A 25,428-nucleotide genomic window follows, 5' to 3' on the forward strand; every position below is an offset into this window, starting at 1 on the left:
ATGTATACCTATTGCTTTCTCTTAACTATATAAATATATTATTTAAAAATTTACACTGTTCCTTTGACTGTCGAGGAGGGCCCACTGAAAACCGGTGCTGCGATGCCTCTGCATCACAGAATATCACCGAGTGGTTCCCTTTTTTAATATTTGATGCTGCACAGACCCTATGTGTTAATGTTAAAAATCAGTATTGAATATAATTTTCTGTTTTCTTCGCACTCCAAACTTTATTGTATTTTACTATTCTCTGTTTTTTTTCCTGTGTGGCAAGACATTAAAATAAATGTATTTTCTTTCTTTCTTCTTTCTTTCAAATTTAGACTGAATTTCGTAGAAAAAAAAAATGTTAAGATGAAAAACACCGTCATTTATCATAACTTTTATACAATAATTGTTAATTTTACTTATGTCAAAAAAAATTAAAAGCATGTTGTAGATTTTGCATTGGAAATGGTGCTAGGCCGTAAATTGAGAAAAACTTTTTTTTTTATGCCGAGTGACTGTTTATTTTTCAGATACAAAATTAAACTCGCTGCCAGGTTGTTTAAATTGCTTACCATTGTCATAATTATTTACAGAACACGAATTACAGCCCGATTTTAATTATTTTTTGTTTGATCATTAGTCTAATCTAAAATATATACAAATAGGAATTTGAGAAATCTTCTCATTTTTATAACATTTCCATGCATTTAAATATCATATAATCCTGGTCTTCAACTTGCTCGAAACGAAACTCGATAAAGGAAAATATAAGCAGCGCCAAAGAGCTTAGATCATTAAGTAATGGATGGAGTACGCTGGCAAATGTACTAACTAAACTTTCTGCTGATTTTGGTGCGGGGAGGGCAACTCACACTATTGAAACACAATCACACATTCACAAAAATAATTTGTGTCACGAAAGTCGTAAAAATTTACGACCTTTTAAGCGACGAGTTTTTAAATTCAACTCTATCCCTAAGTTCATAAAGATTAAATTTGTATTTCATTCCAAGTTGTCTCGTGGGGAGTGTGGTTCAATATCGCGTTCTAAATTCAACTTTATAACTTAGATCATAAAGATTAAATTTGTATTTCTTTAAAAGATAGTCTCGTAAGGAATGCGGTTCATTATCGCGTTTTAAATTCAACTTTCTCTCTTAGTAGATAAAGATTAAATTTGTATATTTTCTTTCCATGATAGTCTCGTCTCTTTCCTCTCGAAACATGACTCGATTATTTGTCTTGATCATATCGCTAAACGATACATCGACGATTATTAGAAATTGCATTTAATTAGAAATGTACGTTAAAAAATAAAAAAATATACACAAATTAAAGGTTATTCCATCTTTTTTAATATTCGACATGTTTGAATTGCTTCTGCAAGACTTGACAGTGCAAAACGGCATTTTTAGCGGAGCACTCGCAGACGTCCTTTCGATGTTTTACGAATACGCAGAGTGTTTGTAATCGATTACGCAAGTAGTTTTTATGAAAGCATAAGATTTTTCGATTCGAATAATCTTATACCTCAGCAAAAGGAGAAACGCCTGCGAGTGTTATCCATTACTTAATGATCTAAGCCAAAGAGTCATCTCGCAATCACTACACAGTACACTCGCAGATTGATCTGCGAATGGGCGCGCCAATGCAGAGCAGCCATAACAATATGATGTCTGAGAAGGTACACGATGAAAAAATACATTTTGGAAACGAAATAAAACAAAATTAGTGTATAAAATACTTTTTATTAATACCTGTAGGCTACAATGTAAAGGGGCTTAGCGAGACCTTGAATATAAACTTATTATACGTATTAAGTCACAGTTAAGACTTAGTTGTCGAAATATATAAAAAAAAGTTTGGAAAATCCAAAAGTGCACGCCTCATAATTTTTTTTTAATAATTATTTATTAATTATTATTTTTGTTTATTTAATAACAATTAAACCACATCGAATCAGACCCTGAAAAATGAATGGGTTCTATTCCTGAGCATACTCAAGCGTAAGAGAAAAAAAAAGACTCGATTAGTAAAGTATTTCGGTCGCTATCGTGTTAACAAGAAAAAGGATCCGCACATACAGACACACGGACGTCCAAGACAGAACTTTTTTAAACTGTTTTTTAACTAGTTTAAATAACAAAAATGACATCAAAAATATCATGAACGTTAAAAATAGTGTTTTTTCTTAATATGTGTGTGTATGTATTATCTTACAAGTGCAATGTATGTTACATAAAGACATTTTAAGTTTGAAAAATCAGATGTTTTGCGCGAAGTGACAGTAGTACCCACCTCAACGCTTCGCTTATGAGGCGTGCAATATGTATATCCAAACAAATGGCGAACTGTAAACAAAGACACTTTCTTTTGTATACAATATTCAACTTACCTACGTGTTAAACACGACACAATTATATTTAACAAAATAAACTGTACAATTGATATCTTAAGTGTTGCTGATTCGAAAATCAAAACGCCAGGCTTCCAAAAGGCCGCTTACGTCTACACCTACGCTATAAGGCACATTTCAGCGTTATATTCTATATTAAAATTTTATGTTGTAAAAAAATAAATACATACATATATGTGTCTTTTGTTTACAATTATAGATATATTATGTACTATACAAATTAAACGTAATACAAGGAATGCCTTATGATAAGGGACGTCTTGAAGAAGCGTTCTGACTTGTCCAGAAATACCATCGCCAGAGCTGCCATTATTTATATATTTTTTAATAATGCAAGTAATTGTTGCATAATAAAGTTACCTTACATTTCAACCTGTTAGTCTTTATTAATTTCATGGTCTAAGGCTTTCCCGTTTTATTTTAATATTAATTATATTATTTATATGTAAAATATAACAAGCGAACAATGTACAGTAACAAATGTATATGCCCTATATAGCGATGTTTTAAATAAATCAATAAAATATAAAAAAATTACAAAAATAATTAAGTACAATTTTGAGATTCAAGCGTCAGTGAGCGCAGTAGAAGTCATTAAGTCACAAAGATGCAAGTCACGTAACGTCACGCGGCGTCAGAACGCGTGGGGAACGTCCAGTTGGTACGTGCGTGTTGTGTGCGTGTTGTGTGCGTGTGTGTGCGTGTGTAGCGCACTGCACGTGAGCACTGAGCGAGTGACGTTACGCACGAGTTTTTGCAACGAACGTCGTCCATCGCCGTCAGGCGTCAGCTCTATATACAAATACTTGGTCCACATACAATGTACATTTTTACAAAAATACAATAAGATTAAAACTAGTGTGCGAACATAATTATTATTAAGTACATTTCACTCGGAGCTGCCAGGATTGCGGATCGAGAGTCGGGTAACTTCGCGTCATATTTGATATCGAGAATATTTATCTATATAAAATTGTGCAAAGTTCGGAAAGTCCTTCGCGAACATTAAATGCGATTCGCAAATAAGCGGTTGGCGGTCGGTCACATGCCCGACTCTGCGATGCCCTCGTCGTCTGAAACAAACACGGGTACACATTAATCTTTCGTATTACTTACTTAATTTCTTTATTAGACTATTAAAAACTTTCATACACTACTTGAACAAACTCAATACATTCATCTTTCATGGATATTTTTTCACTCGAAACTCTCGGTTTTATAATGTAGTAAAGTGATTACAATCAACCCGCACTTCGCCAGCGTGGGGGTTACGGTTCGAACCTACAAGGACAAGAGGTTACGACACGCACATGCTGGACACACTTTGATATGAAAATGGCACTAGTGAAAGTCGAACTTGACGTTCGCGATTTAGTAGGGTTGAAAAGTAAGACAGAAAATAATGATTAGTTTTTAATAAAGAATGACGGGAAAACGTTTCGATTTAGATGGATCGTTCCGATCGCAGAAAGGATCGAAACGGATGATTCGCACACTTCGCTTACGCGACGGCGCACCCGCTCCACCCCGCGCCTACCCGCCACCTGCACGCGCACAAACGTTCGTTACTGTCGCTCCGTGTGAGTGTGTGTGTGTGTGTGGGGTGTGTGTGTGTGTGCGCGCGACTCACCCTCGAAGGCGGCGTTGTGGTGGTGGTGGTTGTTGGGCGGCGGCGGCGCCAGGTCGGCGCCCTCGAGCGCGGCCACCACGCACTGGTGGATGCAGATGTACTGCTGCTCCGTCTGCACCATCCACACGCGCTCGCGCCGCATGCTGTGCACCATGCCGAAGATGTCCAGGTACTCCGCGTGGTTCGCCAGCTGCACGATACGAATACGATTTTAGAAAATACTCGCTTTATGCCTACCTAGTACCTGCTGCAGTGTGTTGTGTGGGGGGGTACCTGCTGCAGTGTGTGTGTGGGGGGGTACCAGCTGCAGTGTGTGTGTGTGTGTGTGGGGGGGTACCTGCTGCAGTGTGTGTGTGGGGGGGTACCAGCTGCAGTGTGTGTGTGTGTGTGGGGGGGGTACCTGCTGCAGTGTGTGTGTGTGTGTGGGGGGGGTACCTGCTGCAGTGTGTGTGTATGGGGGGGGGGTACCTGCTGCAGTGTGTGTGTGTGTGTGTGTGGGGGGGTACCTGCTGCAGTGTGTGTGTGGGGGGGTACCAGCTGCAGTGTGTGTGTGTGTGTGGGGGGGGGTACCTGCTGCAGTGTGTGTGTGTGTGTGTGGGGGGGGGGTACCTGCTGCAGTGTGTGTGTATGGGGGGGTACCTGCTGCAGTGTGTGTGTGTGTGTGTGGGGGGGGGGTACCTGCTGCAGCGCGCGGTCCAGCGTGATGAAGGTGCCGGAGCGGCCCACGCCGGCGCTGCAGTGTGTGTGTGTGTGTGTGTGGGGGGGTACCTGCTGCAGTGTGTGTGTGTGTGGGGGGGGTACCTGCTGCAGCGCGCGGTCCAGCGTGATGAAGGTGCCGGAGCGGCCCACGCCGGCGCTGCAGTGTGTGTGTGTGTGTGTGTGGGGGGGTACCTGCTGCAGTGTGTGTGTGTGTGGGGGGGGTACCTGCTGCAGCGCGCGGTCCAGCGTGATGAAGGTGCCGGAGCGGCCCACGCCGGCGCTGCAGTGTGTGTGTGTGTGTGTGTGGGGGGGTACCTGCTGCAGTGTGTGTGTGTGTGGGGGGGGTACCTGCTGCAGCGCGCGGTCCAGCGTGATGAAGGTGCCGGAGCGGCCCACGCCGGCGCTGCAGTGCACGACCACGGGCCGCGAGTCGGGCGCGGGCGGGCAGCGCTCGCGGAAGGCGCGCACGAAGCGGGCCAGCGTGGTGGCGGGCTCGGGCACGCCGAAGTCGGGCCACGTGGTGAAGTGGAAGTGCGCCAGCACGCGCTGCTCGGCGCCGCGGCACACGGCCAGCTCGGACACGGTCCAGTCGGGGAAGCGCGACTCGTTGAGCGCGGTGACGGCGATGTCGCCGTAGAACACGGGCCGCGTGTCGTAGGGCCAGTAGCGGTCGCACTTCTCGCGGCCCTTCTCCACGCAGCGCGTGAGCATGACGATGGCCCGCGAGCCCGACTCCCAGCACATGCGCCAGAAGTCGTCGCGCGTGCAGTGCAGCGGGCCCTGCGTCACGATGAACTCGCGCGGCGAGTTGTGGCCGGGCACGTAGTTGGCGTTGATGTAGTCCGAGCCCTCCTCGTCGTCCACGGGCTGCAGCTTGTAGCGCGAGTGGTCGTAGGGCAGGATGTTGGTGAAGCGGTTCTTGGGCCGGTTGCACGGCAGGTCGGCCGCCGTGCACGGCTGCTCGCGCCCCACGTGCTTCAGCTCCTCGAACTCTTCGCTGAATCTGTATAGTCCAGTCAGTATTTGCAGTCATTTGCAACCTCATACGCGATCCGGAACTTTATGCGATTTGCAAAAATATACATTTTTGACATTAATCCCAAAATTAAACAGTCCCCTCGATTTGCAGAACTTTTGAAATTTTCTTGGTGGTGAAAAATAAACATAAATACATTTTTGCAAATTGCATAAAGTTCCGGATCGCGTATGAAGTTGCAAATTTGTAAATGCATCAGAATAGATGTTTTCGAAGTTTGCAACCAAGTTCCAAAACTTTTGTTATTATTCCAAGACCACCTTACTCGAAAAAATGACCACGAATTAAAAAAATATATATATAAATAAACATGTTCTGTGCACTTACATTGGTTGCAAATTTAATACGTGATATGAAATATTATATCGAAAACTTCCCCAAGTTTGCAGAACTTTTGGAATTTTTTTCACGACCATACAGCAAAAATTAATTTAATTGCAATTTTAACAATGTTCCGGACTGCGGACAAGATTGCTAAATTTTATAGTTTGTTTTCATACCATTCCCGACCTTACATCAAAATTTGAAAACTTTTGGAATTAGTAGTTTGACGATTTTGTAGTCTACGGAGTGGCCGGTGTTTACAGCGGTAAAGGTTTTACGGTTTTGGGAATATGAAATGACTTTTATTTATGTTACGAATGCAATATTCAGATAAGGTCAATAATTATTCGTATTTCAATATTCCAGTGTTGCCAATATGATAAATTATAAATTCATAATAATTTTGTATATTTATTCTTTTGTCGACGATCATAATTATTATGCTAATAACAACACTGTCCCTGTCAATGAGCATTTTTAAAATAAAATAATTTTTTTTTATCACGAATAGCGGTTTGTTAACCTAAAAATAAATCCATTTTTAGTGTTTTTTTTTATTTTATTTTAATGACTGATAAATGATAACAGAATATAATATTAACAAACCCAACATCACGTTAAGAATTTACTTAACTAGCGGCAAATGAGCAAGGAATGCATATTTTTTTCCAAGTGACATTTTTTTTCTTTTATTTACATTTGCAAGACGTATCTTAAGATTACCAAATATGTATCTCGTAATGTAGGCCGTCTCGAGGCATATTTTTTTATAAGATAGGTTTTTTTTATTCACACGCAGATAGACGCTACTAACCGAATATGGAAGTCTGTCAGCGTTCTTTAAGGGCTGATTTTTCAATCCTCGGTTAAAACTTATTCGTCGAATAATGTATAAAACTACAATTTTAAAAACGTATTCTAATTGCCCGTTTTTGACATTTTAATTTGACGTTTATGTGACATTTTAATATTATCGTGTAATACTTTATTGGACGGATAAGTTTTATCCGAGCATTGAAAAATCGGCCGTAAGTCGAGAAAAAATGTGTGCGTGTACTAGTGTACACACGTAAGAAGTGAAACTTCTTTAAGACCTTATTTTTCAAAAATAATTTACTATATTATGCAACTTTACAAAAATCGGCCGTAAGTCGAGAAAAAATGTGTGCGTGTACTAGTGTACACACGTAAGAAGTGAAACTTCTTTAAGACCTTATTTTTCAAAAATAATTTACTATATTATGCAACTTTACAGAAATACGTCAATTACGCGTGGTAGGGATAAAAACAAGATGGCGCGTAACGGAAAAATGTTACACTAATTTTTTTCCAACCCCGATAAAGAAGTTTCACTTCAAAAATATTTTTCTCGGTGAAAATCCACTCAATTAGGTATTTAATTTTTTACACATAAACCAAACGCAACATCGCACCAGAGGGCGCTTACCGGAAGTCGGAGTCGGCGGACATGAGGCGGTAGTGGTCGCGGAAGTCGGCGACGCGCACGGGGCGCGAGGCGGGCTGGTGCGCGCGCGGGGCCGCGCCGGGCGGGCGGCGCGCGCGGCGGGCCCGCAGCGCCAGCAGCGCCGCCGCGCCGCCCGCCGCCAGCGCGCCCGCCACCGCGCCGCCCGCGATCCACGCCGTGTTGTCCGCCTCTGCGGGACGGTGACGCGAGTCAGTGGCCGCAAATCGCAATACTAGTCCATTCCAGTTTTTTAGTAATAGAATGTGGTTATTTTTAATTATATAATTTTTTCAATTTAAGGCATGCATGACCGTTATGTTCTCTTATACAAAAACCAAGGTGCCACCCTTCCACAGCGATTGCACGCAGTGATAAAGATTCGTTCAGCATATACTATGCGCTCGAGTCTCGACGGATCCCCGATGTTCGATACGTTTTACAGAAAATAAAGAAATCGCTCGAAAGAGATTCGAACCTACAATATTTGTCTTATTGTACCTTAAATTTAATAAGAAACATAAAACAATATTCAATATATCTATGTGTTTCGATTTAAACTTGTTTAATGATGGATTGTTCGATTTGAACTTGTTTGAATATTTAAATGTTATCGATTCATCGTTCAATATTCAGAACTTTACATAAATTTTACTTTTTACAACAAATATTAGAATGTTATTTTTCAACTTTTTTTTGAAAAATTAAAAAAAAATAACTAAGTATACCCATAGTCCGTAGAGGCACGAGGACACGAACTCACAATATTATCATTAGACCATAATTACACTTCTGAATCCCATTAGTCAACAATATCTCTCTAGTAAATAATCAGCATAGATAAGAATACTTTGTCACGGACTACGAATCACTCCGTTATCAACTAGATCGCTATCAAGTTATCGATTATTCACGTTACTTGGGGGAAATATTTGATATCTTGAGTAGCGCAAGTCCTTTGGTCCACATTGTATTTTATCTATAAAATTTCCATAATGAAATATTTTGTTCTAATATGACAAATAAAATTCATTGTAATAAATTATTATTTCATCTTAACATGATTGTTAAGATGAAATTCTAAATTCGAATTATATGTATTCGTATGATCAGATGCGTGTCGTAAGGCATACCGGTGTAGACGGTGGTGTAGGCGGTGTCGGTGAACTTGTCCCTAGCGGTGAAGGCGCGCAGCTTCACGTAGTACTTGGTGTTGGGCTTGAGCGGCCCGTTGCAGTACGCGCGCCCGCCCACCTCGCACCGCTCCGAGCCGATCGTGAACTCCTCCACGGCCGACGAGTGGAACGGGTAGTACGGCTCCGTCACCTGCGCAGTGTTCACCCGGCATTAGTGACGGTTCGAGAAATAGCATCGCACAGGTCGGAGGTCGGGGGCGCACCTGGTAGGGCGGCCAGACGGGCTGGTTGTGCACGTCGCGCCACGAGGGCAGGCCGGCGGGCGTGTCGTTGTGCGGCTCCTCGGCCAGCACCAGCGTGTAGGCGGTGACGTTGCCGTTGGCGGGCGAGAAGTAGTCGGCGCGGAAGCGCACGGCCACGGTGGAGGCGGTGCGGCGCACGGGCACGGGCAGCGCGTGCGCGCGCGGGCGCGGCGGCGCGGCGATGGCCATGTGCTGCCGCCAGCGCGCCGCCGCCCCGCGCCCCGCGCCCGTCTCGCCCGCCAGCGCGAACTCGTACGTGCCGCCGGCGCGCAGGCCGCGCACGGCGCCGCCGGCCGCGGCCGCCGGGAACTGCACGGAGGTGCGCAGCTCGGGCTCGCCGGCGGGCCAGTAGTCCAGCACGAAGCGCAGCAGCTCGCCGTGGCGGTCGGGCTCGGGCAGCTCCCACTCGAAGGCCAGCTCGGTGGGCTTGGCGTCGCGCGGCTCGAAGCGGCGCGGCGCGGCGGGCGGCGCCTCGCGCGTGCGGAACGAGCCCGAGCGCGCGCGCGACCGCGTCAGGATCGTGGCCGGCGTGCCCGACCGCACCTGCACACCGTCTTAAATCGTTCTACATATTGCACGCACGAACGAAGAACATTTAATAGAAATGTTTTTCTAGCATAATGCTAACTTACAACCGAGGAACGAGTGTTTTTGAATGAATTTTACTACGATTAGAAACTATGATGTGAAATAACTCAAAAATGCTTGTCGTATTTGCCTGTAATTGGATCTACATCTCCCTATACATGCTAATAATAAAGGGTGTCTCAGCGCCGATTTTAAACTTTAAACACGAATTTCTCGGCAACCTGCGGGGTTAGCTTTACTACAGTAAAAATATTATGAATACAATTTGTTTTTTTTAATACAAATTTTCAAAGTTTAAAATCGGCGCTGAGACACCCTGTATAAGATGTACATCTATTGGCGAATCAAATAAATAAATGTATTTCTCATTATAATATTTAAAAATCAAATAAATAAATATAATTTATTTACCGGTAATAAATACACTTGTCATCACAATTCACTTAACGTCGAATGAAAAATCGACTTATTTGAAAGGTTTTCAATTATATTTGTTCGATCGATTCGATCATTAAAGTTTATATTCGTCCAAATACAATAAGTAATATCGAGCGAGTAACCTCAACGGTGAAGGTGTAGAGCGTGTAGGGGCGCAGGCCGGCGACGGTGAGCGCCGTGTGCGGCGTGGCCAGGCTCTCGAGCTGGTCGGCGGCGGCCAGGTACTGCACCGCGAAGTCCGTGAGGTCCCCGCGCGGGCGCGCCCACGCCAGCGCCACCTCGCGCGCGCCCACCCGCGTCGCGTTCAGCCACGGGATCGGCAGCGGGACTGCGCACATACGCCGCTATCACTGCGTGCTCACTGTGTGCTCACTGTGTGCTCACTACGCTACACTCTAGCATTAGACCGACAATAAGGACTATTATTGGCCAGATTTATCGAGCTATGCTAATTTTACAAGTTTAAACACTGTTATCACTATGTGCTCACTGCGCTATACTGGATTTGTTAACTACCAAAACTATTATTAGACCGACAACAAGGACTATTATTGGCCAGATTTATCAAGCTAGCTAATTTACTAGTTTAACTTTCTGATACCTAAACTGTGGTACATAATATTTACTGTGTTGATTCTAGTGTAGTTGTTAGCGGATCTACGAAGCATAATTTAATAATAAAATGTATACTTAATTTAACCAGAATCGCCCCATCACCAGGAAAAAAATACGCGCACATAAATCACCAATCCACACATTTAGGACACCTATGACCCAAGCATTTTGGAAAATAATATCCGTTAGAAAATTGTCAATTATGTACATATTGCAAGTTAGTTTATATTGCCATTTTTATCAACTAAATTTATGTTATGGTTTGAAAATAACGTACAAAATAAAATTTTTATTAAAATTTAAAAGAAAGACGGTTAGTAGTATAATAAGAATTTATTTAAAATAAAGATATGTACAAAGCTGGTCATTTCTCATCAATCACAAATTCAAATCGCAAGCTAAAAGGAAAATAAAGTTATTTAAAGACATTTTTAGTCAAGCTTAGATTATTATCCAATCACCCGACACCCACCATGCACTTTTAGCGAATAGAGGTCGCATTTGTTAGTTGACAATGTTTTTTACATATTACCAATGCGTAATATCACCACAAGATCATTAAAAATAATTAGATACACAATCGAATTCAAAACATGACTCATAATTGTAATCGAAAGAAACAAACATTAAAGCTATCTCATTAAATTTAAGGAGTATTCACGAAACTTAACGGATTTTATTTTGCTCTTGATTGTGTATCTAGTTGTGATAAGTGATCAAAGTACCAACAGCAACATACACAACAAGCGATAATGAAAGGGAATGTCTCCATAGTACAGTTTGTTTTGTTTAAGTTCTTAAAATTGTTAGATTACTGGCTATTGACTAGACTTCGACTAGAATGTGTGTGTGTGTGTGCGGGTGGGCGCTACGCACACAGGCGCGCCTGGCGCTGCACGGGGTGCGAGGTGACGTTGCGCGAGACGGTCCACATGGTGAGGTTGTAGAGGCGGCCCGGCGTGAGCGCGCGGAAGGCGGCCTGCTGCGGCGCGGCGGCGGCGGCGCGCGTCACCTCGCGCGGCGCCTCGCCCGCCGCCTCCAGCCGCAGCCGGTACGCGTCGAAGCGCGTGGCCGCGGCGGGCGTGCGCGTGTACACCACCTGCCGCACAGACCACGGTCACACACAGAACGAACGCCCTACATAGTGCGTTACCACTATAGAGGCGCATATTAGGCATAGTCAAAGAATAAAAGAACATGAAATTGTAAACTGGCAGTGTCAGCCGAAACTGGTATATATGTCAAATATCAAGACTTGACAAGCGATAACAACTACGGAGTACGTGCACCGTGCGCTGGTACTATAGTCCGTTCGCGTTAAGAAAATAGTGAGTCATCGTTGTCCGCCGGCCTGGCCACGCCCCAAATTAGAAAGTCGAGTTCACAGTGACCAGTTGAAATCTGACCTTCGAACAAAACGGTTGTGTATTTTGCGTGACTTGTTCAACAATAAATTTTGAAAATGAATACTTCACCAATCCGAAAGAATAAAAGTAGATCAATAATCCATAGCGGAGAGAGACGCATAATTTACAATGTTTATAAGTACTTTAAATTGTGTGATTTAAATGCAACTGTGGAGAGCATAGTCATAAAAACAGCAAGTGCATGCGGTAAAAATTCTTTCATAATAAATGTAACTGAAGAATCTAGCGATACTGAATAGTGATTTAAGTAATTTTAAGACATTTTTTTTCCATTAATAATAATTTAATGTTTAAAAAAATGTTTGTACTTTTTCTCCACTGTGAATACACCCTCATCCTGTAGTTGCACTGATGACTCACTAAATCTCTAATCTACCGGACTAGTAGCGTTGTTTCATTAGAGCTCTAGTCGCAATAAATCATTTGACACAACAACACATACTATAATGAAGCTGTACGAAGTTGTTACAAAAATTATAAAGAAAAATAAATTTAACAGCCATAATAACAAAAGTTTTAAATTTAATTTTATTTATATGATAACATTCAAATATATTATTTATATTGAATTTATATTTTTGGTTTTATGGCATTCAAATGCTTTATAAATATAAATTTATAAAGAATAGAAAAAATTCGATCACGAGGCGGGACTCGAACCCGCGGTGTGTCCCTTCAGACACATAAAACTGAAAGAATAGAATAAATTCGATCACTCGGGCGGGTCACGAGTGGCTGAGTTGGTGAGGCATCCGCCCCGGAATGGCGCGAAGGATGCGGGTTCGAGTCCCGCCTCGTGATCGAATTTTTTCTATTCTTTATAAATTTATATATTATTTATATGTTAAATATTATGTTTGATATATCAAAAGTTTTTATAAGGAGTCATTACGATAAATTATAAGATCGTGTCATCATAAATTAATAAGTGTAAATTATAAGATCGTGTCATCATAAATTAATAAGTGTTTGTCACTTAACATGAATGAAACAATATTATTACTAAATAGTTATTTCAAAACTTACCAAAAAGGCTGGTAAAGTATCGTTGTCGTCAGAATCACCTCCGTTTTCAGTCACTATAGTCATTTCTGACTGTATCAGCGGTCCTGCAATAAAACACAAAAAAAAGGATTAATATTTAAGAATTTACACTTTTGTTGATCACTGTGGACGCAGGGCGCGTGTGTACTCACGTGTGCGCGTGTGCATGGTGAAGACGTCGCTGGAGAGGTTGTAGGAGTGCGCCGTGATGGCCACCGCGTAGCCCCAGCCGGGCTGCAGGCCGCTCAGCAGCACGCGCGCGCTGCGCCCGCCGCCCGCGCTCACGTTGCGCGCCCCGCCCCCCGCCCCGCCCACCGCCCCGCCCTCGCCCTCCTCCTCGCGCTCCCACCACTCCACCTGGTACCAGTCCACGCGGCCCTCCGGCCGGGGCCATTCGAGCGTCATGTTGCGCGTGTCCGCCAGCTGCAGCACGTTCGATACCGGGTTCGGCCCTGTAATACCAACAGTTAGAACGTGAGCGTGACTTTTTTAATGTTAAAGGATTACATTTCAAATTTATCTGTATTAATTGTACAAAAAAGTGCAAAAAATTATAATTTTCTATTGGTAAAATAATTTTCCATACGATCACATAACAAAATGTATAAAAGGTGTAGGATGCGTGTGTACTGACGCACGGTGTGCTCGGCGGTGAGCGGGCGGCCGCTGTCGAGCGCGTCGGGCGCGTCGGGCGGGTCGGACAGCGAGTCCAGCGCGATGGCGTAGCGCTCGCCGTGCGTCATGTTGGCGAGCTCGGCGCGGCGCGCGGCGGCGGGCAGGCTGTCGCGGCGCCAGGCCGCCCCCGGCCCGCCGGCCCGGTAGCGCAGCGCGAACCCGCCCAGCGCGCTGCCGCCCGGGGCCTCCCACCGCACCTCCACCGCGTTCGACGTCAGCCGCTCCACCGTCAGCGACGTCGGCGGCAGCGGACCTGCGGACGCGATATCGACGTGTTAAACTAAAGTTCATATAAATTTTACTGTCTACGAATATCATTTTTCTTGTCTATCGCTGATTCAAAAGGTATTTTGTAATTGTATCTAGCTCGAAAGACTGATAATAAGACTAAGAAGAGTAAGACTAAGAATAGTCCTTCGAGCTAGATATGATTTTAAAATATACACAAATATGAAATTAACGATTAAAATATTATTCATAAACAACATTAGAAAAATTTTAATAACTAAAAAAATTTTCATAATCAAATTAGGACGTTTGCAACTTACGGACTGGCTTGTAGACGGTGTACCGCTCACTACGCAGCCCGTGACTGATGGCAGCTAACTGAATCTCATACAGTGCGCCCGGGTATAAATTCTCCAATAATGCTGTCGTCTCCGTCGTTTCTAGCTGTTATTTTAATGAATTTTACATGTAAATATTTATTCAAATATAAATAAGTTTCAGAAATCAATTTTATTTACGGGAAATTTATAAAAAAGTTCCTGTAATTTTATAATTAATAAATGATCGATTCGTCGAATTGCATCGATTCAATTACCTTTTTTTTTTTTTGTGTGGTGTCTCTCAATGTTAGCCAGAAGGGCTTCTACATTTTAACGCGGACGCGGGGGTGAACTGAAGGTTCACCCTGGTAGCGACATGCACAAGGGCGTCCCCCCTTGACGGGGACCACGAACCTCGGCTTGAGCTGTCGCTTGAGTGGAGGAGGCCAGAAGGGCCCTAATCGGACGGGATTCAATTACCTTGAATCAAATATCTGTATGCATTTAAAATTAAAAGAAAACCACAGTATCAATATTAAAGGTACCGACACAACGCCATAAACATTATACTTATTATTATTACGTTTATTCCCAATTTCAAGTATAAACATTAACTGCGCGCAAGTAAGCACTGACCGTAGTATAGGGCGCCTGTTCGTCGGTCGCGTCGCGGTGGGAGGGCGCGCGGCGGTAGCGCAGCTCGTAGCGGTCCTGGCGCGAGTCGACGTCGGCGCCCCAGTGCAGGCGCAGCTCGGTGTGCGCGGGCTCCGCAGAGCGCAGCGCGGGCGCCAGCGGCCGCGTCGCCGCGCTCACCGCGCTCTCGTTCGACTCCACGCCTTTGGATACTGCGCGCACCTGCACACGCAAACCTTACGTGTTATGTCATTTTATGGATGGTAGTAGTTTTTTTTATGGATAAAATATTTAATTTGGTCACCCAACTAAATGTGACATTAATATTTCTAAGAACATGAAAAATTATAAGTTTTCTGCTAAATCTACTTGGTTTAAAACTTTTTGTTCGTGGGGGGTGGTGGGAGGGTGAATTGTGCCGATGATAAATCACAACTATATTTTAAAAAGTTATAAATAGTCAATACGATTGATTCATATAATTTTTGTACACTACAGATTATTATTTTTAAAAAATATGAAATGAATTGATCTAAATCATCTGAAAAAGTGAACAAATAAAACAACTATATCAATATAATAAAATGTGTGCACGCACGGTGATGGTGTAGTTGCGTCCGGGCAGCAGCGCCTCGAGCGTGACGTTGGTGGCGGCCGTGCTCAGCGTGTTGCTGTCGTCGCGCGACGGACCCGCCTCGTGGTACGACACCTAGCACACACAATCATTCATTTTAATTATCTACAATTTCTCATTAATTTAATGAAAAATTTTGGAGTTAGGTAAATTAATCAATCAATTTTTATGTTCTTTTAAGTATGCATTATTTTGATTTCACGATTAAAAATAAAAATATACAATACACTTGTTATTGAACACACTCAAAAATACTGAAAACAAACAAAAATTTACCACGTTAGATATGCAGTTTTATCGTTTATAACCAATTTCTACTAGGAAAACTTTTTGATAAGATTGCTGAATGAAAAAGTATTAGTAATCACATGAATAATTAAATAATTGAGTGGAAATGCGTTGCACCTTGTACTCGTCCTGCGTGCTGCCGTCGGCGGGCGCCCACCACAGCAGCACGGCGCTGTCGCCCGCCGCGTGCCGCCAGCCCAGACCCACCACCGGCAGCGGCTCTGTGACCGACATATACACGCCTCACCTTGTACTCGTCCTGCGTGCTGCCGTCGGCGGGCGCCCACCACAGCAGCACGGCGCTGTCGCCCGCCGCGTGCCGCCAGCCCAGACCCACCACCGGCAGCGGCTCTGTGACCGACATATACACGCCTCACCTTGTACTCGTCCTGCGTGCTGCCGTCGGCGGGCGCCCACCACAGCAGCACGGCGCTGTCGCCCGCCGCGTGCCGCCAGCCCAGACCCACCACCGGCAGCGGCTCTGTGACCGACATATACACGCCTCACCTTGTACTCGTCCTGCGTGCTGCCGTCGGCGGGCGCCCACCACAGCAGCACGGCGCTGTCGCCCGCCGCGTGCCGCCAGCCCAGACCCACCACCGGCAGCGGCTCTGTGACCGACATATACACGCCTCACCTTGTACTCGTCCTGCGTGCTGCCGTCGGCGGGCGCCCACCACAGCAGCACGGCGCTGTCGCCCGCCGCGTGCCGCCAGCCCAGACCCACCACCGGCAGCGGCTCTGTGACCGACATATACACGCCTCACCTTGTACTCGTCCTGCGTGCTGCCGTCGGCGGGCGCCCACCACAGCAGCACGGCGCTGTCGCCCGCCGCGTGCCGCCAGCCCAGACCCACCACCGGCAGCGGCTCTGTGACCGACATATACGTATATCATTTATGGTCCAATATCTACAATACACTTATAGTCCGGGATACATCGCCCATTTTTGCAAGTGATTACTATCAAGCTAATTTTTCGTGAGTAGCTTTATTTTGATGAGATGCCCAATAATTTCATGTACGAAACTCTCGATTGTGGTAGCTTACAGAGGTAACAAGGATAAAAATTTTTGATTTGACGGTTCTCAAATATTTATTACGCAATTTGTAGGACAATATGTCTGTTGAATTATATAAGTATTAAATAAGTGAAAATAAAAAAATAAGCTGGTTAGTAATCATTTATGATGACTTCGTTATCGATACACATTGGAAAGGGGGACTCTTTGATCAAACCATAGATTTTGTAGGACAAATATTTTTTCGAATAATTTAGATAATTATCTTGAGATTGAACAAAAAAAAAACATTCAGTTAGTAATTAATATTTGAGAACCATCAAATCAAAATATTTTATCCTTGTTTCCTCTGGTAGCTACCACAATCGAGAGTTTTAAACATGAAATTATTGGGCATCTCATCAAAATAAAGCTACTCACGAAAAATTAGCTTGATAGTAATCACTTGCAAAAATGGGCGATGTATCCCGGACTATTACATTTGCACTTTTCAAATGTCAGGATATAATATGTATGAGCAGATAAGGTGAAGATTGAACAAGTGAGAAATATAATTTATTGAAGCACTTTAAGTTCGGAAAAAAATCAAGTCCAGTTAATGATTCTTTGAGACCATTATTTTGGTCCTTCGAGACGGAATTTATGACGTAAAGATGAAATATTTATTATTTAAGGAAAGAAACAGGAATTTTATAATAATTGGTCCTTACCCGATTAAGATTTTACAAATTTTAGCCAAGTAAAATATAGGACAAATATGATACAAATTAATTTGTAAACGGAAATACAGAACACAACAAGCGGGCAGAACTCACTGAGCGTGACCTCAGCGGCGGCGGGCCAGGAGGTGACCTTGCCGGACATGGTCTTGACGGTGACGGTGTAGTGCGTGCCCGGCTCCAGCCCGTCGAAGGCGCAGAGTGGCGGGTCGTCCCGCGCGCGCACGGCGGGCGGCAGGCGCCGGGCGCCCGACCCGCCCGACCCGCCAGCTGCCGATACTGAGATCTGGTACTTCTGGAACTCGCTGCAATACACGTTGCCAGGGCAGTTTATATAACAGGATAAAATTTAAGCTACATCAATGTTCTTGTGCCTATAGATATAATATTATGTATTTACTTATGTCAGCAATATTTGTGTTACCATATTAGGATTCGAAACCGATCTGCAAATCTTAATACGGTATCCAGCGGCCAGTCACTATCCAACCAAGCTCTGTACGCACGTCAATAAATTAATAATGTGAAATTATCTATATTATAAATACATACATATTCTTCATTCATAATTGCCTTTCATTGAACAACTACCAACGAGTTAGGCAAATTATTGATACAATTGGCAATATAAGATTTGCGACCGAAGATATGTTAGATACTGTATCGGGGCGAAATTTAAGTGCATTTATTTTTTTCAAATGCCAAATATAATAAAATTGGTTAAAAGTGTAAATCATGTTCAATATAAGGATTGAAACAGAAGTTCGTTTGTCTTAATTGTCCGAAGCGAAAATTCCGCCAGCGTCTATTAGGCAGAGTTTTCTTATAAACAAAACATTCGACTTTGAACATTACCGCCTCGAATAAGGTAACAATTTAACGTTTTACACAACACCGCTACCTGGACATTTTTGAGATTCGATTTATAAAATTAAAATCAAGTATGAATCCCCAACAATATATTGAGTGTCAAAATTGACGAAAGACAAATTAATAAGAAAATCTTATTTGGAAAAGAAAGAGTTACCAATATAATTGTAAAGTGTTATGAAGTGTAGTGTGGGGTAGTATAGGGTGGGGCATACCTGCGCTCGGCGGGCGGCAGCCAGGAGACGGTAAAGGCGGTCTCGGAGGCTCGGCGCGGGTCGGCGGTGACGTTGCGCGGGCGCAGCGGCACCGTGCGGTACTGCGCCGTGGTGGGCAGCGACAGCTGCGCGTCCGACACCGTCTGCACCGAGATGTTGTAGGCGCGGCCCGGCACCAGCCCCTTGAAGGCGGCCTGCGCCGGGCCCGGCGGCTCGCCCTCCTTCTCCACGTACAGCTCCGAGTCGCGCGCGTCCCGCGGCTCGATCGACACCTGCCACATACACACGCGCGCAGTTAGCACCCACACACGTGGCACACACAACACATGCACGCACACCACGCGATACCTTATAGTGCGTGTAGGCGCCGGGCGGGTACGGCGGCTGCCACAGCACCAGCAGCGTCGTCTCGTTGCGGAACCATACTATGAACTTGCCCGGCGTGTTCGGTTCTGCCAAAACATAATAATTTATTATTGTACCGGTATTTTATATTATAATTAAACGTAATAATAATTTTATATTAAGTGCACACTAGCTATAAATAAATGAACATAACATATTGAAATTAAGTTCGACCAAACAAAAACAAGCGAACAGAAAAATTATTTCTGGAAAATTCAGACCGAAGCTACAAATAACATTTATGTCATTTAAAATCAGATTGACCTTTAAAAATCAAGTTTGTGGTTATTGTTGAATCGACTATAAAACGTAAAACCTATTGTCTCATGGAATATTATTTTAGAACAAAAACATACAAATAAGCATAATTGAATAAACTGTGCTAGCCATCTCAAAATATTGACGGAGACAATAAAGCACTGTTAGTAAACTGAAACATATTGTTTACAATTTACATGGTGGTATTTACTTAGCTGGCGCCGACAGGGAACGTTCTCGAGTGCACTAGAGGCTAGAGGCTGTGAAAGGAAAGGTCGCCTTTGGTATCGGGCCGCGACTCGCCATTCGTAACTGGGCTCGTAAATGTTCTCAATGAACGGTTGCGTCATCGATATCAATTACTACTGAGACACATTCTTTAGTGCCAACTTTATTATTAGCGATCAAACAATCCATTTTAAATGACATTTTTAAATGGTTTGGAATACTACAATCTTACTAACTAATTGGCCATATATTTACTTCATATTTCACGTGTATATAGCTTTCTAAATGAATCATTTAATTCGACAAAAGAAAATGTAAAACTGAATTGAAAGCTAAATAAATTGTGTGCAATGAGCGCTACATCGCGTAACGTAAATAATGGCAAAATGATAAATGTCCATATTCTTTGCAGATATTGCGAGTGATTGCCTCACACCGCCGCGCTCGGAGATTGATTGCTACTCTAGTTAATAAGTCAATACAATTTATCGATACTTGACTATTGCATAGAATTAAGCAAGTTGTCTAATTAAAATATTTATTGAGATTACAATCTATCTCTAAACGACACGAAAAGAGAAAGCATAAAATATAAATTGGGACATTATAAGCGCATGTAAACATGCATTAAAGTAAGACATATAGCTAGGGAATTTGGAAAATAATAGATTTGTGTAAAATTTCATCCAAATAAAAAATGAACACATAGATGTATCTACAGAGAAATGTAACACAAATAGCTATGAAGTGTTCGCGCCATGCCATGCTTACTCACTGCTTGGTTCCCGGGGCTGCAGAAACATTACATCACTGGTTAGTATAGACGTCGATCAAAATAAACATATTTGAGAACATGCATATATTTGGATTAGCGATGTTAGTCATAGCGCTGCATTCGATAAAAATATCCGCAGCATTGTAGATAGTAACATAAACAACATTAAAATTACATTGAATCGGTATAAAATAATCGTTTATGAATTGTCCAAATGATAAATCACACGTATGACACGTGCGTGTCGGCGCTGGAGCAAGTCTCCGTGAAATGTCACGTCCCACCTATAGGCCTACCGATAAACCTGAATCTGCAAATTGCGAAAACGTGAATAGTAAACAAAACCTTTCAAATGCCAAATGTCTTTAGCATAAGCTAAAGTTTTGCCAACTAGCCTACTGCTAACAACTGAAAACATATCCGATTATGTCACAGCTACAGCGATTATCTCAATGTAGCAGCATCCTATAGCAGTATGGTGTGTGACAATGACCGTGATGCGATTAGCCACGGCGGCTAGTCATTAGGCTCGCCCAGCTCACAATGGACTCCGCGACCTTCGCCCGAGATCATGGACCATAGAAATTAGACACACGAGGAAGCCTGACACTATAAGTATTTCCGGTATTTAGCTCACAGGGTACAATGCTAGCAATTTTAGAAAATATGGATATTAGGTCATTCATTAAATCTTTATCACAGCATACCTATTGATTTTACTTTCTCATTAAACCCAGTTAATAACTTTAACCGTTCCAGTAATAAAGTTAAATAGCGAATAGCTGTAATGTGCCGTAACATTCTTTCGAAGGTTGCTTATTAAGATGTAGTTATTAAACTATCGGCCTCGAACAAAGTTCAAAATAATGTTCGGTGTCCTTGCCGATCTGTTAGAAAAACGTTACTACTCCTGTATCAGTATCGAAATTAGGAAACGCATGATAGATATGATTTATAGATGATTCGCTTCGAATAACATTTCCTGTTGGCATAATTATACGGTTTGGAAAAAATCCACGCGTCGTTTATGTAATCGTCGACATTAATCGCTAAATACCGGTTTAATTAGAAGATGCCATTAGCCGTGGTAATGTGCCGTCACTCAAGCTCTGCGCTCTAACGTGCTTATAGCTGACCTATGACGTCATCATACAATCATGTCGTCTATTTTTGCGACACGATCACACGAGACACAAATGAAATTCACAAATACGTTCGCCACGATCAATTAGCGGAGTGTCTTAATGTGATTAGAACATTTCATTCATTTGCTGGTTGTTTTGCAAATCAATCTCGGAATTGCGACAAACTATTTCGTAATTAATCTATTTAGTTCTTTATACTAATGGCAAATTGCAAAGAGGTTTATTCGTTCGGAGATTTGGCACTTTTATATGATTGCAAAAGATTTGTATGTATTGTTTCCTCGTCACGAAGTTAAGTCGCATATAAAAAATAAAGCATATCAATTGCTTTTTGTCACGCTCCGTTGGGGTAATGTCAATCATGTAGATTTTTTCTTTGTAACTGGAGAAGTAGCTCACCATAATTTATTCAACGTAAATATTTAATATTTTGGCAATGTTTACCTACAAAATATAGGGAAATTTTTATCTACAGACAATTAAGAAGCAAATCCGATGCTACTAACTGAAATACTTTATAAAATACTCCAGAAATCTGCATGAAGGAAGATAATAAGAACAAAATGTGAATAGACACAATTTGAAACGAACTAGTTCCACCATAGATTACACTGCTCCCATCCATAGCAAGTGTACCTTCCACCTAGACCTAGACAAAAAAAAACACAGAATACAAGAGTTGCAAGTATGACACGTACTGGTGGTGAAGTTGAAGGAGGCGTAGGCGGCGCTCTCCTTGTCGTGCAGCAGCGTGAAGGCGTGCAGCTGGTAGGTGGCGCCGGGCGACAGCTCGCGCAGCACGTGCGTCCAGTTGCCGCCGCCCTCCACCGTGATGTTCAGCGCGCCCTCCGAGCCCTCCGCGCGCTCCGTCAGGGGGATCACCTGCACACGCACACACACGCGTCCAATGTTCCTCGTTCAATATTATTTGTTATTAAAATTTAAAGCTTATATTTTTATAACAAATTTCATTACTTAAACCCGATGTTCCATTTGTCATTAAGACTGATATTTTATGACAAATTTCATCCAGCGATCATTACTTTACTAAATAAGTAAAATGCATTAGAATAGCACGACAGAAAGATAGCGTAGTAACATATCATTTTTTTGAAAATTCAATCTTATAATATTCTAGAGCCATTCCATATTGTTATCTAAGCCTCGGTGTGACAAATTCGCTATCTAATTATGATACCGGGATCTATTAGGAGAACGTAAACAAACCTTGAAGCGGAAGCCGGTGTAGTCCCCGTGCGCGGGAGGCGACCAGGCGATGGCGGCCTGCTTGTTGCGGCCCAGAGTCACGGTCAAGTTCGTGGGCGGCTCCGGCGCTGCCGCAACGCAATTATTTCAACGCTATTGTTTTTCATTAATGGCCACTCTACACTCTACGCATGTAGGATTCCCACTATTATATTGTTATGTCATTGTTATTTGCATTTTTAATGTCTGTATCATACACGAGAAACACCTTGTATGCAACTATCTGATCTTCACCAACGAGATAGACGAGTTATTTTCGTATGATTTATTGCATATGGAGGAATGGACATAAAATTAATTGCTAATGTACTTAAACGTTACCTAGCTAACCTAGAGTTAGTCAGGGTTAACTTAGTTCATCACAAAATTTACACCTCAAGTGTAGTAAATCTCGTACCTAAATACGTAACATATACAGAAATATGGGCAATAAATATTTGTCTATTAAATTATTTTTAATTTCAGTAAATGATTATTTAGTAAGTAATATGAAGTAAAGTTAGCAGTTGCAAGTAGAATAATTATGAAAACAAGAATGTTCCAAATTAACTGCTTCATGCAGCATTAGTCACGGTCAGGTAAATGATGTCATTTCTCAGAACTTCAAAACTTAACTTTCATATTATACCTAATCAAATTTAAAATAAGGATAAAAGTTAAACATGTGTAAATGAAGTAAATAATATTAAGGATAATTTATTTATAAAAATCTGACGACAGGAAAAATCAATATCATGATTCAAAAATCTTGCTTTTTCTATATCATGTGTTAATTAAAAAGGTACATACCAGTTATAATAGTTTGATTCCAAGTCAATAGGTCAGCAAAGGTAGCATTCAAGTAGTAGAGCATAAAGTGGTACTTAGTGCCCGGCAGGCCCTGGAAGTTGATGGTGGAGGCTCTGGCGGGGACGGTGAAGTTGGGCGCGGGCGAGCCGTGCGGCGGCCGGTAGTCCAGCCTGTAGTGCGCCTCCTCGCCGTCCGGCCCGCCCCACCCTGGGATCTCTATCACCAGGTCTGCTGCTGAACTGGTTCGCAGTGTACCCTACAGTAGATATTTGTAGGTGTATATACTAAATAAATATAGTTCATACTTAATCCTTTTGCGGATAAGGATCAAGAACCCGAAATTATGAGATTGTTTTATTAAGTTATAATACATATAATCAAGATAAATCCTAAAATATGGTGAATTTTAATGGCAATATTATTTTTTAAGTGACAACTGGGTTAAATTATAACCAACAAATAATAAAATGTACATAATAAGAATTTAGTAGAATAGATAATCTTTAGCAATATTTTAGAGATTAAGAGTTGGTGCATTTGGTTTAACTCACGTCGGGTATAACTCATATACCAATAGAAAAATTATTTTTGTGATAAAAAATGGTGCCCATATTATATTGAAGAAGACTGTAAACTATATAACATCATGCAACTGATAGTAAAAATATACAATGAATTTCTCTTGAAAGCAGACTAAGTTGCATCGGCAACTAGTTTATAATTATAGTTTGTATACTAGGTGGTATGTAGATGATGCGTTGAGTGTTTATTCTTCTATCTAAAATTTCATACTTCATTGTAATGAAAACCAACTTTATATTATGAATAAGTGTCTTTCATTCTACGCAGAAGTTAAAGGCAGGCATTTGAAAATAACAATAACAGATTCCAACTCATTTGGTTATGTATGTACATTGAACAGTACATAATGAATTTAATGGATCATTCAAGTATAAAATTCAGCTATTGTCTGTAACCACTTCCTCACATAAAAAAAAGGTTTATGCAGTCATTGATAATTGAAAACAGCACTGATATAATGTATGTTCGCAATTATAAGTATTTCATCAATTACAATAATTTGGAACGAAGAGCTATTATAATAACTGAGAGATCAGCAAACATTTACAGGCAATTTCATTTATTAAATTAGTAGCTTGACCTCAACATTATGGTATTTGAGAATATGCTGCAAGAACTAAGGCCTGAGGAATGAAGTGAAGGGACACAGGATAGTTGTATGAGACTTGTTGTGAGATATGATCACAATACTTGATCTCTGGGTGACAACTTACAGCCAAAACAGCGAGCATAAGCGCTAGGGCCGCAGTGGCGCGTACGCACCCAGCCTTAGCTTGCACAATCGACCTCTTCCACATCATTGAAGGCGACTCTCCGATTTCACATGACACTTTCTCTTTCAAACAAACACCGATCTCAGAAGATGGAATCATGATTGTGAATAAAATCTTCGTTAAATCGTCACATTATCGCTTTACACCGTTGGTCCATTAAATATATTTGAGAAAAACATAAGAAACAATTAAAAAACACATCTGTTGTCATGTAAAAACTACACTGACGTTTTCCATTATTTATTTTAATTATTTATTCCACAGATTTATAAAGAAAATAGACTGACCACCTATTACTAAAAAAGGAATATATCGTTGTATAATTTCGGGAATACATAAAGAGATTCAATGAAAATATTTTTTGTTTTATAAAATATAAAGTTTATATCCCTTTTTCTTTAATATTTTCTAATAAGAAAAAACATTTTACCGCTAATAAAGTAGTTAAGTTTGGATCTAAGGAATTATTACAGTGGGCTTGTCTATTAATTTTATAGCT

At 42.0% G+C, this 25,428-nt stretch overlaps 1 protein-coding gene across 1 annotated transcript; it reads right to left on the reverse strand.

Annotated features, from left to right (window-relative positions):
• Window positions 1-1,716: 1,716 nt before the first annotated feature.
• Ptp10D (Protein tyrosine phosphatase 10D) lies at window positions 1,717-25,198 on the reverse strand. Its single transcript, XM_090110302.1, has 22 exons — window positions 24,870-25,198; window positions 23,575-23,830; window positions 22,747-22,853; window positions 22,218-22,401; window positions 19,057-19,160; window positions 18,709-18,980; window positions 17,720-17,928; window positions 16,651-16,754; window positions 15,560-15,670; window positions 14,965-15,183; window positions 14,329-14,452; window positions 13,740-14,033; window positions 13,258-13,557; window positions 13,088-13,170; window positions 11,511-11,733; window positions 10,142-10,347; window positions 8,955-9,536; window positions 8,689-8,881; window positions 7,541-7,748; window positions 5,082-5,736; window positions 4,035-4,224; window positions 1,717-3,477 (listed from the first exon to the last, which is right to left on the reverse strand). The coding sequence occupies exons 1-22, from the start codon at window positions 25,026-25,028 to the stop codon at window positions 3,446-3,448; spliced, it is 4,815 nt and encodes a 1,604-aa protein (XP_089966428.1). The 5' UTR covers window positions 25,029-25,198; the 3' UTR covers window positions 1,717-3,445.
• Between the last annotated feature and the right edge of the window lie 230 nt (window positions 25,199-25,428).

This window comes from Colias eurytheme, chromosome 15 (assembly GCF_061535395.1).
Source record: "Colias eurytheme isolate Ceu_HAF_F1 chromosome 15, ilColEury1 Martin Lab GWU primary, whole genome shotgun sequence".
Taxonomy (NCBI): Eukaryota; Metazoa; Arthropoda; class Insecta; order Lepidoptera; family Pieridae; genus Colias; species Colias eurytheme.